The sequence below is a fragment of the Ranitomeya variabilis genome, chromosome 5 (genome assembly GCF_051348905.1).
Source record: "Ranitomeya variabilis isolate aRanVar5 chromosome 5, aRanVar5.hap1, whole genome shotgun sequence".
Taxonomy (NCBI): domain Eukaryota; kingdom Metazoa; phylum Chordata; class Amphibia; order Anura; family Dendrobatidae; genus Ranitomeya; species Ranitomeya variabilis.
The window spans coordinates 487731139-487747899 of record NC_135236.1 but is presented as its reverse complement, the minus strand read 5'-3'; the positions used below and the strand labels follow the sequence as shown (position 1 = coordinate 487747899).

Genomic DNA, 16761 nt, shown 5'->3' with positions numbered 1-16761 from the left:
GGTTAAGAGTGCATGCAGAGACAGCGGTTAATCATTGATCAGGTCCACCCACTTGACTACCAGTCCCAAAATACCTTGAATAAAATACATAATCTCTTGCCACAAAGCGATATATCAATCTTTTCAGCTTCTCCTGCTCATAACATGCTAAAGTCAGGATTACCCTGCATTTCCAAGCTAAGCCGATCTGTTTATAGAGTAACCATTGATTGAAATTCTATTTCATAAATCAATAAGACATGAAAATAAATTTGGCAATCCATCTCGGATATCTGCTTTTCTCCGCCAGGACTGATTATTCATTCTTAAAATTCTCACTTTCTGAGTCAAATCTGTATTCAGTGACATCCCGATACAGGAGATGGCATTTATTACTGATAGACTCGGATTTCTCTGATATTTAACAAAGATTTGTATTCATTTACATGTGTACTATTAATAAAAATTAAAACAACTGTTACTTTAAAGTTTTAGGACTATGTGCGCCCACCTACAAATTCCGTTTGATTCCTCCTCTCTCCAGACTATTACATCCTTTTTCTACGACGCACACCATTTAAACCTGTAGCTTTATCCTGAGACTTGTTATATGTAATCATGCATTTACAGAAGGCTAGTCATCCCATGCTAGTATAGGACCCTGTGGATATTTTCTGTGGGGCTAAAACGGGCTAATATAAGCAACACTTAAAACTCAGAAAAATAGAAAGCGCTTATCGACCTCGAATCCTCCTCCGTAATAAGCTCGGAAGCAAAATACGCCATGACCAGCTACAACTTCTGTTGGAAGTGGGGCAACAAAATCTACATTCTTTCAAACATAATGGTGACAAAGAAATGAATTAATGCCCAAGCCCACATTCACCATCATGTTGAACACAAGCCATGTGGGTCATGTGTACCTTTACGCCCTTTCATCCATGTACTGCTAAAAGGACTCCAAGAACCTGAGAGAAACTCCATAGACACATGCATTAAGTGATTAATGTTCTAGCTTTTAAATATATCAAATTTTTATTTGGTGGCCTTGGTAAAAAAAAAAAAAAAAAACAAACATGACCCAACTATAAAATAGATACCTCCAAAATTTTGTAGAAATGCAATAAGCTTCTTCAGAAAAAAAACAAAACAATTCTTCTTTTCCAGTACGGTGTGGATTAGAAGATACCGGCTACACTAAAAATTTGGTGATGCCTCAGCTCCCTGAGACAACTGGGCATGTCTGGTTCTAGAGGAAGCAGTAAAGATCAGCCTGCCCCGGCACACAGAAGTACAACCCACCCGTATAGTATTTCACGTAAAACTAAATCAGTTAAAAAATAGATCTGTTGAAAGGCAATATTCTAAAGATTTCCAGACATTGAGAAGAACATTCTCCTTTCCGGTGTGAGGAGAGATGATACACCTCAGGGCTTGCAGCATGATTTTATTAACCGGGTAAAGCTGCTGAAAACACCTGGAATCCCGCTCTTCTCCCCCAAAATATTCTGAGTGGAGGAAGCAGAGCAAAATTATGGGACCAGAGGTATAAAATTAAAAAAAAAAAAAAAAAAAAAGGGGAAAAAAAAGGCAAAATAAACATAAAAGAAAAAACACAAACAAAGCAGAGTATTGCTACTGGTCAGTGGGAATTTCTCTGTCTGGCTCTGCCTTGCTTGTTTGTCCCGGTGATGGAGTGTGGGAAACCGAGGGAATTAAAGGGTGTGACGTTGCCACTAGACTTTCCACTGCAGCTGGGTGCCCCGGAGCAGCTACTCCCACAACTCCTGGTGGAAACCTGGAAAGTTAATCAACAAGGGAATAGGTTATGTTTCATCACTTGTAAGCAACACCTAGATACAGGCCGTTCTAAACAGCAGGCTTGTCATTAATGATGGAACTCGTCAGTAATTTTCAGAACCAATTTCTAGACACTTGGGAATCATACACGGCCCAAGCAAACAATACTACCACTTTAATAGTGGTTACATGGAATGCATCCTCAAGAAGTTAACAAAATACAGTCCCCAAAATTACCATGCTTAAAGTCAAAGTCAAACGTGACCAACTTTTGCCCTTATTATACTTCCAGTGCTCCCTAGTATTACATTTTTTTTCTTACTTTTCTTTAAATCTACCATATACCGTATATACTTGAGTATAAGCCGAGATTTTCAGCCCATTTTTTTGGGCTGAAAGTCCCCCTCTCGGCTTATACTCGAGTCATACCCGAGGGTCGGCAGGTGAGGGGGGCGGGGGCTGTGTAATTATACTTAACCGCTCCCGGCGCGGTCCCTGGACGTCCCTGCTTCTTCCAGCGCTGCAGCTTCTTCCTGTACTGAGCAGTCACATGGTCCCGCTCATTACAGAAATGAATATGCGGCTCCACCTCCCATAGAGGTGGAGCCGCATATTCATTAATGTATGAGTGGTAACGGTGACCGCTCAATACAGGAAGAAGATGCAGCGCTGGGGAAGAAGCAGGGACACAGCGCCAGGAGCAGGTAAGTATACGGGAAGGGGGAGCGCAGCGCAGCGCGATATTTACCCCTCCTCGTTCCAGTGCGGCTCTGTCTTCATCGTCCTCTGGCAGTGACGCTGAGGTCAGAGGGCGTGGTGACGTAGTCAGTGCGCGCCCTCTGCTGAACGTCAGTGCCGAAGACGGAGCCGCACGAAGAGCAGGTAAAAGTGCTGGGGTCCTGAGTGACGGAGAGGTGAGTATGTGATTTTTTTTTTTTTATGGCAGCAAAAGCAAATGGGGTAAGTGTCTGTGCGGAGCATCTTATGGGGCCATAACACTTGTGCAGCACTATATGGGGCAAGTAGCTGTGCAGAGCATCTGTATGGGGCCATAACACTTGTGCAGCACTATATGGGGCAAGTGGCTGTGCGGAGCATCTGTATGGGGCCATAACACTTGTGCAGCACTATAAGGGGCAAGTGGCTGCGCGGAGCATCTTATGGGGCCATAACACTTGTGCAGCACTATATGGGGCAAGTGGCTGTATGGAGCATCTGTATGGGGCCATAACACTTGTGCAGCACTATAAGGGGCAAGTGGCTGTGCGGAGCATCTGTATGGGGCCATAACACTTGTGCAGCACTATAAGGGGCAAGTGGCTGTGCGGAGCATCTGTATGGGGCCATAACACTTGTGCAGCACTATAAGGGGCAAGTGGCTGTGCGGAGCATCTGTATGGGGCCATAACACTTGTGCAGCACTATAAGGGGCAAGTGGCTGTGCGGAGCATCTGTGGGGCAAGTGGCTGTGCGGAGCATCTGTATGGGGCCATAACACTTGTGCAGCACTATAAGGGGCAAGTGGCTGTGCGGAGCATCTGTATGGGGCCATAACACTTGTGCAGCACTATAAGGGGCAAGTGGCTGTGCGGAGCATCTGTATGGGGCCATAACACTTGTGCAGCACTATAAGGGGCAAGTGGCTGTATGGAGCATCTGTATGGGGCCATAACACTTGTGCAGCACTATATAGGGCAAATATCTCTATGGAGCATCTTATGGGGCCCTTATTACCCTTTATACAGGATTATATGGGGCATATTTTAATATGGAGCATCTAATGGGGCCCATCAAACTTTATGGAGCATTATATGGGGCTCCTGATTCAATATGGATATTCAAAAACACTTAACCGACTGATGTCTCAATTAATTTTACTTTTATTGGTATCTATTTTTACTTTTGAAATTTACCGGTAGCTGCTGCATTTTTCACCCTAGGCTTATACTCGAGTCATTAAGTTTTCCCAGTTTTTTGTGGCAAAATTAGGGGGGTCGGCTTATACTCGAGTATATACGGTACTTTTTAGCTATGTAGGCTTTTTAATTAGTGCTACTTATTATGGCGTTTACCGAGCAGGCATGGCCAACAGGGTAGTTATGCTGGGCAGAATAAACCACAATCTTGTATAATACTTAGAACCACTCCAAGTGGCTGTATGGAGCATCTGTATGGGGCCATAACACTTGTGCAGCACTATAAGGGGCAAGTGGCTGTGCGGAGCATCTGTATGGGGCCATAACACTTGTGCAGCACTATAAGGGGCAAGTGGCTGTGCGGAGCATCTGTGGGGCAAGTAGCTGTGCGGAGCATCTGTATGGGGCCATAACACTTGTGCAGCACTATAAGGGGCAAGTAGCTGTGCGGAGAATCTGTATGGGGCCATAACACTTGTGCAGCACTATAAGGGGCAAGTGGCTGTGCGGAGCATCTGTATGGGGCCATAACACTTGTGCAGCACTATATGGGGCAAGTGGCTGTGCGGAGCATCTGTATGGGGCCATAACACTTGTGCAGCACTATATGGGGCAAGTTGCTGTGCGGAGCGTTTGTATGTGGCCATAACACTTGTGCAGCACTATATGGGGCAAGTGGCTGTGCGGAGCATCTGTATGGGGCCATAACACTTGTGCAGCACTATAAGGGGCAAGTAGCTGTGCGGAGAATCTGTATGGGGCCATAACACTTGTGCAGCACTATAAGGGGCAAGTGGCTGTGCGGAGCATCTGTATGGGGCCATAACACTTGTGCAGCACTATAAGGGGCAAGTAGCTGTGCGGAGCATCTGTATGGGGCCATAACACTTGTGCAGCACTATAAGGGGCAAGTAGCTGTGCAAAGCATCTGTATGGGGCCATAATACTTGTGCAGCACTATATGGGGCAAGTGGCTGTGCGGAGCATCTGTATGGGGCCATAACACTTGTGCAGCACTATAAGGGGCAAGTAGCTGTGCAAAGCATCTGTATGGGGCCATAATACTTGTGCAGCACTATATGGGGCAAGTGGCTGTGCGGAGCATCTGTATGGGGCCATAACACTTGTGCAGCACTATATGGGGCAAGTGGCTGTGCGGAGCATCTGTATGGGGCCATAACACTTGTGCAGCACTATAAGGGGCAAGTAGCTGTGCGGAGAATCTGTATGGGGCCATAACACTTGTGCAGCACTATAAGGGGCAAGTGGCTGTGCGGAGCATCTGTATGGGGCCATAACACTTGTGCAGCACTATATGGGGCAAGTTGCTGTGCGGAGCATCTGTATGGGGCCATAACACTTGTGCAGCACTATAAGGGGCAAGTAGCTGTGCAAAGCATCTGTATGGGGCCATAATACTTGTGCAGCACTATATGGGGCAAGTGGCTGTGCGGAGCATCTGTATGGGGCCATAACACTTGTGCAGCACTATAAGGGGCAAGTTGCTGTGCGGAGCATCTGTATGGGGCCATAACACTTGTGCAGCACTATAAGGGGCAAGTAGCTGTGCAAAGCATCTGTATGGGGCCATAATACTTGTGCAGCACTATATGGGGCAAGTGGCTGTGCGGAGCATCTGTATGGGGCCATAACACTTGTGCAGCACTATATGGGGCAAGTGGCTGTGCGGAGCATCTGTATGGGGCCATAACACTTGTGCAGCACTATAAGGGGCAAGTAGCTGTGCGGAGAATCTGTATGGGGCCATAACACTTGTGCAGCACTATAAGGGGCAAGTGGCTGTGCGGAGCATCTGTATGGGGCCATAACACTTGTGCAGCACTATATGGGGCAAGTTGCTGTGCGGAGCATCTGTATGGGGCCATAACACTTGTGCAGCACTATAAGGGGCAAGTAGCTGTGCAAAGCATCTGTATGGGGCCATAATACTTGTGCAGCACTATATGGGGCAAGTGGCTGTGCGGAGCATCTGTATGGGGCCATAACACTTGTGCAGCACTATAAGGGGCAAGTGGCTGTGCGGAGCATCTGTATGGGGCCATAACACTTGTGCAGCACTATAAGGAGCAAGTGGCTGTGCGGAGCATCTGTATGGGGCCATAACAGTTGTGCAGCACTATAAGGGGCAAGTGGCTGTGCGGAGCATCTGTGGGGCAAGTGGCTGTGCGGAGCATCTGTATGGGGCCATAACACTTGTGCAGCACTATAAGGGGCAAGTGGCTGTACGGAGCATCTGTATGGGGCCATAACACTTGTGCAGCACTATAAGGGGCAAGTGGCTGTATGGAGCATCTGTATGGGGCCATAACACTTGTGCAGCACTATAAGGGGCAAGTGGCTGTGCAGAGCATCTGTATGGGGCCATAACACTTGTGCAGCACTATAAGGGGCAAGTGGCTGTGCGGAGCATCTGTATGGGGCCATAACACTTGTGCAGCACTATAAGGGGCAAGTGGCTGTGCGGAGCATCTGTGGGGCAAGTGGCTGTGCGGAGCATCTGTATGGGGCCATAACACTTGTGCAGCACTATAAGGGGCAAGTGGCTGTGCGGAGCATCTGTGGGGCAAGTGGCTGTGCGGAGCATCTGTATGGGGCCATAACACTTGTGCAGCACTATAAGGGGCAAGTGGCTGTATGGAGCATCTGTATGGGGCCATAACACTTGTGCAGCACTATATAGGGCAAATATCTCTATGGAGCATCTTATGGGGCCCTTATTACCCTTTATACAGGATTATATGGGGCATATTTTAATATGGAGCATCTAATGGGGCCCATCAAACTTTATGGAGCATTATATGGGGCTCCTGATTCAATATGGATATTCAAAAACACTTAACCGACTGATGTCTCAATTAATTTTACTTTTATTGGTATCTATTTTTACTTTTGAAATTTACCGGTAGCTGCTGCATTTTTCACCCTAGGCTTATACTCGAGTCATTAAGTTTTCCCAGTTTTTTGTGGCAAAATTAGGGGGGTCGGCTTATACTCGGGTCGGCTTATACTCGAGTATATACGGTACTTTTTAGCTATGTGGGCTTTTTAATTAGTGCTACTTATTATGGCGTTTACCGAGCAGGCATGGCCAACAGGGTAGTTATGCTGGGCAGAATAAACCACAATCTTGTATAATACTTAGAACCACTCCACCTCGGTAACGCCATAAAAATTTGCACTTAATAAAAAGCCCTATATCTTGGGAACCGGATTATAAAAAAGAAAAAAAAAAAGCAAATCTGGGCCTTCAGCATGGAGGCATCAATGAGGAGACAGAGTAAGTGCCACCCTGTCTGACTGCTTAGTTCCAGCATTTAGGCAAGGTCTATACAGCAACATTGGTAGCAGAACAGCAATTACTGTTGTCGAGCTTTGGTTGTTGTAAACGTGATGCGTTGCCATGTAGCCCTAGCCTTACAGGGGTTGCCCAGGTTTGGGGTCACCCTGTGACTGCAGACATGTGACTCCTTACAGCATGTAGCGTGTGTGCTGTCAGGATTCTCCGGTGTGATTTGTATACATGTGGTCATGTGCAGACTAGATACAAATGAATTGAGTGCGGCTGTACACGTATAGTGGGAATGTAACTGGAAGTATGCACATCGCTCCAAGGACTGCAGAATCTGAGAGTGTACACTGAGGAGTCACAATTCTGTAGTCAGAGACACTGCAGACTTGGGTCCCAGGCCTGGACAACCCCTTTAAAAAGTGTTCAAAATGGGGACAAGAGCAAGCACCAAATCTAGCTGTTACAGTGCACACCAACTACGGATTGCTTGGGTTGAGCTCATGCCGTACATGTATAGGCTTCATGTTAAAGCCTATATGTATAATGTAGAGCAGGGCCTGAAAACATATAATCAATAATAGACAACGAGGCCAAATGGCAATGCTCTGAAATATGAAGGCATGGCCCAGACGTGCTACAGACATGCAGCATGACAAACTCACCTATATCCCGCTGCCCCATTGAGCTCTGGATGAACAGACTCCATTCCCGACCACTGTGCAGCTGCCAGCAAATACTCCTTATTTACACAATTTCTCAACGCATCTGGAATTGGACCTGTAAAGGCACCAAAGTATTCAGTCCACTACGTTTCTCTTGCAAATCTCTGAGTACAATAACAATGGCACAATACTGAAAATATTAGAAGAGGAGACCTTCCGCACACACATACCGGTAATGGCTCTGCGGATTTCTTTAGCGGCCTCCTCTCTTGATTCGATTGAAGCATGTTCACTGTACCAAGCAGTGTGAGGGGTGCAGATCAAGTTAGGGGCATCTTTCAAAGCTCCCTGAGAAAAGCTGCAGACCAAAATAGGGACAGACATTGTAACATTGCTGTTCAATGGGAAGATGCCATCCTCACAAGACTTCAAGTATACCTGAACGGTTCTGACTCGTGGACGTCTAAAGCAGCACCTCGGATTCGGCCATCTTTCAAAGCCTGGGCTAGTGCTTTCTCATCAACAAGTCCGCCACGGGCAGTGTTCACCAAAAAGCAACCCTGCCGCATCTAGAATTGGGAGTAAAGCCATATCATTTACTACTGCATGACTGGTGGCATTGCAGTGTCCCACGTGTGTTATTAAACCCATGAAGAGGGTCTTTTCATTTTTATTTCATAAATCAACAGTACACCTGAAAATAAGAAACTTTGCAATAAATGTTATCAGAGACACTTGCTTCCTTCTCTGCCAGAAATGATCAGTCATTATCAAAATCCTTAAATCTGAGATTAAATCTGTATTCAGTGAAGACATACTGAGACGGGGAATGGCTGCTGCTGATGAGATTCTATGTAGATAGAAGGGAGAGTGTCATGATCTCTGCAGGCAGAGATCATAGCAAGCCTATAGAGGGACAAGCTCTCGGAAGATGGAACTATACTGACCATGAACTAAGCCTGCCGCGCAACTAGAAATAGCCAGGTAGCATTTCCTATTTATCGCTAGATGCCCAGCTCTGGCCTAAGACCTAAATAGCTAGCAGAGGGAAATATAAGACCTGGCTCACCTCTAGAGAAATATTCCAAAGAAGACAGTAGCCCCCCACAAATAATGACGGTGAGTTCAGATGAAACAACAAACGCAGCAGGAAAATAGTCTTAGCAAATTTGAGGTCCGCTTACTAGATAGCAGAAGACAGATAGTATACTTTCATGGTCAGCAGAAAAACACTAACAAAACACCATCCAGAGATTACCTTAAACTCTGGCATTAACTCATAACGCCAGAGTAGCAATCCCTGATCAACGAGAGCTTTCCAGACACAGTAACAAAACTTCAGCTGTGAACTGGAACAAATAGGCAAAACAAAACATGGACAAAAGTCCAACTTATCTAGTAGTTGTCTAGAAGCAGGAACAAGCCCTGAGAGGCATCAGATAACATTGTTGACCGGCAAGAAACCACCAGAGAAATGAGCTTAAATAGCGACACCCACTACTGATGGAACCAGGTGAAACAGGAAAGAGGATGACAAGTCCAATTCCACAAGCGGCCACCGGGGGAGCCCAGAATCCAAATTCACAACAGTACCCCCCCCTCAAGGAGGGGGCACCGAACCCTCACCAGATCCACCAGGGCGACCAGGATGAGCCCTATGGAAGGCACGAACAAGATCAGAAGCATGAACATCAGATGCATTGACCCAAGAATTATCCTCCTGGCCGTAACCCTTCCAGTTGACCAGATACTGGAGTTTCCGTCTGGAAACACGAGAGTCCAAAATTTTCTCCACAACGTACTCCAACTCACCCTCAACCAACACCGGAGCAGGAGGCTCAACTGAAGGTACAACAGGTACCTCATACCTGCGCAATAACGACCGATGAAAAACGTTATGAATGGAAAAGGACGCAGGGAGGTCCAAACGGAAAGAAACAGGATTAAGAATCTCCAGTATTCTATAAGGGCCGATGAACCGAGGTTTAAACTTAGGAGAAGAGACCCTCATAGGGACAAAACGAGAAGACAACCACACTAAATCTCCAACACAAAGCCGAGAACCAACACGACGATGACGGTTGGCAAAACGCTGAGTCTTCTCCTGGGACAACTTCAAATTGTCCATAACCTGCCCCCAGATGTGATGCAATCTCTCCACCACCGCATCCACTCCAGGACAATCCGAGGATTCCACCTGACCGGAGGAAAATCGAGGGTGAAACCCCGAATTACAGAAAAACGGGGACACCAAGGTGGAAGAACTGGCCCGATTATTGAGGGCGAACTCTGCCAATGGCAAAAAAGCAACCCAATCATCCTGGTCAGCAGAGACAAAACACCTCAGATATGTCTCAAGGGTCTGATTAGTCCGCTCGGTCTGGCCATTAGTCTGAGGGTGAAAAGCAGATGAAAAAGACAAATCTATGCCCATCCTAGCACAGAATGCCCGCCAAAATCTAGACACAAATTGGGTACCTCTGTCAGAAACAATATTCTCAGGAATACCGTGCAATCGGACAACATTCTGAAAAAACAGAGGAACCAACTCAGAAGATGAAGGCAACTTGGGCAGAGGAACCAAATGGACCATTTTAGAGAAACGGTCACAGACCACCCAGATGACAGACATCTTCTGGGAAACAGGCAGATCTGAAATAAAATCCATCGAGATGTGTGTCCAAGGCCTCTTAGGAATAGGCAAGGGCAACAGCAGTCCGCTAGCCCGAGAACTACAAGACTTGGCCCGAGCACAAACGTCACATGACTGCACAAAGACTCGCACATCTCGTGACAGGGAAGGCCACCAGAAGGATCTTGCCACCAAATCCCTGGTACCAAAAATTCCGGGATGACCTGCCAATGCAGAAGAATGTACCTCAGAGATGACTCTGCTGGTCCAATCATCCGGAACAAACAGTCTATCAGGCGGACAACGATCCGGTCTATCCGCCTGAAACTCTTGCAAGGACCGCCGCAGATCAGGAGAAACGGCCGACAAAATTACTCCCTCCCTAAGGATACCTGTGGGTTCAGAATTACCAGGAGAGTCCGGGTCAAAACTCCTAGAAAGGGCATCTGCCTTAACATTCTTAGAACCCGGTAGGTATGACACCACAAAATTAAAGCGAGAAAAAAATAAAGACCAGCGCGCCTGTCTAGGATTCAGGCGTCTGGCAGTCTCAAGATAAATCAAATTTTTGTGGTCAGTCAATACCACCACCTGATGCCTAGCCCCCTCGAGCCAATGGCGCCACTCCTCAAACGCCCACTTCATGGCCAAAAGCTCCCGATTCCCAACATCATAATTCCGCTCTGCGGGCGAAAATTTGCGAGAAAAGAAGGCACAAGGCCTAATGACGGAGCAGTCGGAACCTTTCTGCGACAACACTGCCCCAGCTCCGATCTCCGAAGCGTCAACCTCAACCTGAAAAGGCAGATTCACATCAGGCTGACGCAACACAGGGGCAGAGGCAAAACGGCGCTTAAGCTCCTGAAAGGCCTCTACAGCATGAGGGGACCAATTAGCAACATCAGCGCCTTGTCTGGTCAAATCAGTCAGTGGTTTAACGACATCCGAAAAACCAGCAATAAATCGGCGGTAAAAGTTGGCAAAGCCCAAAAATCTCTGAAGACCCTTAAGAGAGGAGGGCTGAGTCCAGTCACAAATAGCTTGCACCTTGACGGGATCCATCTCAATGGAAGAGGGAGAAAAAATATACCCCAAAAAGGAAATTTTCTGGACCCCAAAAACGCACTTAGACCCCTTCACACATAAAGAATTAGACCGCAGAACCTGAAAAACTCTCCTGACCTGCTGGACATGAGAGTCCCAGTCATCAGAAAAAATCAGAATATCATCCAGATATATTATCATAAATTTATCCAGAAAATCGCGGAAAATATCATGCATAAAAGACTGGAAAACTGAAGGGGCATTAGAAAGACCAAAAGGCATGACCAAATACTCAAAGTGGCCCTCGGGCGTATTAAATGCGGTCTTCCACTCATCCCCCTGCCTGATCCGCACCAAATTATACGCCCCACGAAGATCAATTTTAGAGAACCACTTAGCACCCTCTATACGAGCAAACAAATCAGTAAGCAATGGCAATGGGTATTGATACTTAACAGTGATCTTATTCAGAAGCCGATAATCAATACATGGTCTCAAAGAGCCGTCTTTTTTTGAGACAAAGAAAAACCCAGCTCCCAAGGGAGAAGAAGATGGACGAATATGTCCCTTTTCCAAAGACTCCTTTATATATTCCCGCATAGCAGCATGTTCCGGCACAGACAAATTAAACAAACGACCCTTTGGATATTTACAACCCGGTATCAAATCTATGGCACAATCGCACTCACGGTGCGGAGGTAACGACCCAAGCTTGGGTTCGTCAAAGACGTCTTGATAATCAGAGAGGAACTCAGGGACTTCAGAGGGAATGGACGACGAAATAGAAACCAAAGGTACGTCCCCATGAATACCCTTACATCCCCAGCTCAACACAGACATTGCTCTCCAGTCCAAGACTGGGTTGTGAGACTGCAACCATGGCAATCCCAGTACCAAATCGTCATGTAAATTATACAGCACCAGGAAACGAATAATCTCCTGGTGATCCGGATTGATACGCATGGTTACTTGTGTCCAGTATTGTGGTTTATTATTAGCCAATGGGGTGGAGTCAATCCCCTTCAGAGGAATAAGAGTCTCCAAAGGCTCTAAATCAAAACCACAACGATTGGCAAAGGACCAATCCATAAGACTCAGAGCGGCGCCAGAGTCAACATAGGCGTCCGTGGCAATGGATGACAAAGAACAAATCAGGGTTACAGACAAAATAAACTTAGACTGAATGGTGCCAATGGAAACAGACTTATCAAGCTTCTTTGTACGCCTAGAGCATGCTGATATAACATGAGTAGAATCCCCACAATAGAAACACAATCCATTCTTCCGTCTAAAATTCTGTCGCTCGCTCCTGGACAGAATTCTATCACACTGCATACTTTCTGGCGTCTTTTCCATAGACACCGCCAGATGGTGCACCGGTTTGCGCTCCCGCAGACGCCTATCAATCTGAATAGCCATTGTCATGGACTCATTCAGACCTGCAGGCAAAGGGAACCCCACCATAACATCCTTAACGGCATCAGAGAGACCTTCTCTGAAAGTTGCCGCCAAGGCGCACTCATTCCACTGAGTAAGCACAGACCATTTACGGAATTTTTGGCAGAAAACTTCAGCTTCGTCTTGCCCCTGAGATAGTGCCATCAAAGTTTTTTCTGCCTGAAGTTCCAAATGAGGTTCCTCATAAAGCAAGCCCAAGGCCAGAAAAAACGCATCCACATCGCGTAACGCAGGATCCCCTGCTGGCAATGAGAAGGCCCAATCTTGAGGGTCACCCCTGAGCAAGGAAATCACAATCCTAACCTGCTGAGCAGGGTCTCCAGCTGAACGAGACTTCAGGGACAAATAAAGCTTACAATTATTTCGGAAATTCTGGAAGCTAGCTCTATTCCCTGTGAAGAACTCCGGCAAAGGAATTCTCGGCTCAGATACCGGAGCATGTACCACAAAATCTTGTAAATTTTGTACTTTCGTGATGAGATTATTCAAACCCGCAGTTACACTCTGGAGATCCATTATTGTCAGGTGCACACAGAGCATACAGAGATTAGGAGGAGAGAGAGAAAAAAGACTGCAGCAAGGCAGACTGGAGGAAAAAAAAAAAAAAAAAAAAAAAAATTCCAGCAGACTTCTTATAACTCTCCTTTCTCAACCTGGGTCTTTAACACTTTAATGGCCGGTCAAACTGTCATGATCTCTGCAGGCAGAGATCATAGCAAGCCTATAGAGGGACAAGCTCTCGGAAGATGGAACTATACTGACCATGAACTAAGCCTGCCGCGCAACTAGAAATAGCCAGGTAGCATTTCCTATTTATCGCTAGATGCCCAGCTCTGGCCTAAGACCTAAATAGCTAGCAGAGGGAAATATAAGACCTGGCTCACCTCTAGAGAAATATTCCAAAGAAGACAGTAGCCCCCCACAAATAATGACGGTGAGTTCAGATGAAACAACAAACGCAGCAGGAAAATAGTCTTAGCAAATTTGAGGTCCGCTTACTAGATAGCAGAAGACAGATAGTATACTTTCATGGTCAGCAGAAAAACACTAACAAAACACCATCCAGAGATTACCTTAAACTCTGGCATTAACTCATAACGCCAGAGTAGCAATCCCTGATCAACGAGAGCTTTCCAGACACAGTAACAAAACTTCAGCTGTGAACTGGAACAAATAGGCAAAACAAAACATGGACAAAAGTCCAACTTATCTAGTAGTTGTCTAGAAGCAGGAACAAGCCCTGAGAGGCATCAGATAACATTGTTGACCGGCAAGAAACCACCAGAGAAATGAGCTTAAATAGCGACACCCACTACTGATGGAACCAGGTGAAACAGGAAAGAGGATGACAAGTCCAATTCCACAAGCGGCCACCGGGGGAGCCCAGAATCCAAATTCACAACAGGAGAGGCGGAGCTCTAACTCTAGTCTAGCTCCTCCCTCCTCGCTGCTGCTGATGAGATTCTATGTGGATAGAAGGGAGAGGCGGAGCTCTAACTCTAGTCTAGCTCCTCCCTCCTCCATAGAATCTTATCAGCAGCAACTCCCTTCTCCTATCCCTGTAATGGGAAAGTCTGTCTTCACTGAACACAGATTTTACCTCGGAATTAAGAATGGATAATGACTGATTAATTACGGCAGAGAAAGAAGCTATTTTTTTCTCATTAGATATATTACACAGTTGCTTATTTTCATTGTCCTATTGATTGGTGAAATAAAAGTTGTACCACTTACTCTTTAAGGGTGTAGTCAATTTTTGTGTTGTTTTCCTCCTGCTTCTCACAGAGCCATAACTTTTTTTACATCTACATAGCCATATGAGGATTTGTTTGTTTGTTTGAATCAAGAGTTGTAGTTTAGATTGACACATTTCAGTTTTTCATGTAAAAAAAAAAATAAAAAAATTATAGTAGGTGAAATTGAAGAAAAAAAGTGCAATGCGGCCATTGTTCTGTGGACTGTAACTTATGTTTCGGTAGACAGAGCTGTGAAATGGCCTGTATTGCATGGCTGTGAGATGGAGTTTACTATAAAGGTTAATTTTATGTTTTGCTACATCAGGATTATACAGACACAGGGATGCGCATTATGTTCATATATAGGCAGGCTTTCAGCAGACCATGGCAACCCATCACCCTGCGGTCACATTGCGAGCCCCAGTGGATGCCCGGCTAGGATTGCACAGTTACAGTGCTACCGTCAGCAGTATACAAAGGGTTAGTAGAAGCGATCAGGCGCTAGGGCACATTGCTGCTGTTAGAGGTCAGCTGTGTAGCACAGCTGGCATCTGCATCGAATGGAGCTAGATCATTTCCTGATCCATACACCCACAACGTAATAGTACGCCATGGGGCGGGAAAGACTCAGAATAAAGAGCTTGCAGTATACCTATGATGTCCCTTTTCTGCATTCTCATACGGTTGCCATAGTTGTACCTAGAGCTCAGTACAAACATTTTGCGTCTGACAACTTTGGCTTTGCTGCTGTGTTCATGGTGTGGGTCAGCACAATATTAGCTCTCTATGCTCTCCACCACAGAACCATTCTGCTCACTACATATACCATATGATTTCAATTAGTTTTTATCAATAGGAGTGTTAATGAGGTTGTCAACTATCTGAACTTGTCTTTGCCATACATTTTTAAGAATAATGCCCCATATACCTTTTCTGCCAATTTTCATGTTTTATGCCATTCTGCTTCAATTTCTGTTCCCCTGCATCCGCTCTGGTGCTCACAGCCATCACTTCCTTTATTTACAGGATCCTCAGCTCCGTTCTGATCACACCGCTTCTATCGCTACGTAAAACCCTCCCATACTTCTAATAGAGGAGATCTTAGCTGCTTGGCACCCTAAATGTGTAAACACCCTCCCTATGGTATATTCTGTAAGTCACCATACAATAGGCAGCCATTACACACCTGTTTTATGGTAAAATCATTGATGAGGTGATGGTTGTGCTCATTCAAACTGCAGTGTAAAGTTATGCAGTCACTGTGCATAAGCAGATCCTGAAGAGTCGCCATCCGCTGTAAGCCCAGGGAACGTTCAACTCCATCAGCAAGATAGGGGTCATAAAATATGACTGTGAAACCAAAGGCCTTGGCACGTAAAGCAACCGCTTGCCCAACCCTGCCTGCAAATCAAGACAAAACAGAACACTGCCTGATATAAGGCCATCTAAGAAGCTGTCAAACTGCAAATCGCGCTGAATTAATTTTTTCTGCATAATCTCTTTGGGCCAGATTCATCATTTGCGTATTTTTTTGGTCTTGTCACACTTATTGATTTTTGAAGCAAATCCCTCAAAAAGATGCATGTGGTTCATTGTGTGAAAAAAAACCCTGTCATTTATATTTTTTTAGTGCAAAAAGTAATATTTTCAGCTTAGAAAATTTGCACAAAAATTTTACACAGGCAAAATCACTCCTGGAGAAAGGAGGGAGGGGAGAACATATGCAACTTTTTAAAAAGTCGCAATTGATGAGTCAGTTGAAAACATCTGGAAACTCCAAACACTGCCCACAATGACAAGCAAAAACAAAAAACCCCAACAAACACAAAAGAGGGCAAATGAAAACAGCCCAAAAAGAAAAACAATCGAAAGACTGGAAAACTGCACACACAAAAAAGAAAGGAACACAATAATGAATTAGGTCCGGTGTTTGTATTAGACTGAGCATTACCAAGTCCAATAATGCCCAAAGTCTCCCCCCGGATTCTGGCGGCGCCTCCTGCCACCTCTCTGATCTGTTCCACACTGGCTGCACGATTCCCTTCTCTCATAGCCTGGTGCAGCCATGTAACACGCCGATAGAGATTCAAGATGTGGCAGAGCGTAGAATCCGCAGTCTCTTCCACGGACGACGAGGGAACATTACAGACGGCAATCCCTTAGAGAGAGAAACAACATTTTGTCCGTAAAGACTGTCTCCAACAAACTCATCTTGTGCTAATTT

At 45.7% G+C, this 16761-nt stretch overlaps 1 protein-coding gene across 4 annotated transcripts in view; it reads right to left on the bottom strand.

Annotated features, from left to right (window-relative positions):
• Positions 1-974: 974 nt before the first annotated feature.
• Positions 975-16761, bottom strand: part of LOC143776310 (C-terminal-binding protein 2) — a 44398-nt gene continuing 28611 nt past the window's right edge. For 3 of the 4 annotated variants that reach the window (XM_077265558.1, XM_077265556.1, XM_077265557.1), the window contains exons 5-10: positions 16489-16695; positions 15724-15938; positions 8106-8236; positions 7898-8025; positions 7668-7782; positions 1502-1777 (exon numbers count right to left, since the gene is read on the bottom strand). In XM_077265558.1, the coding sequence (XP_077121673.1) occupies positions 1615-1777; positions 7668-7782; positions 7898-8025; positions 8106-8236; positions 15724-15938; positions 16489-16695 (959 nt within the window). In that variant the 3' untranslated portion in view covers positions 1502-1614. Of the gene's footprint in view, positions 1778-7667; positions 7783-7897; positions 8026-8105; positions 8237-15723; positions 15939-16488; positions 16696-16761 lie in introns of all 4 variants that reach the window. The other variant, XM_077265559.1, reaches the window with a different exon arrangement.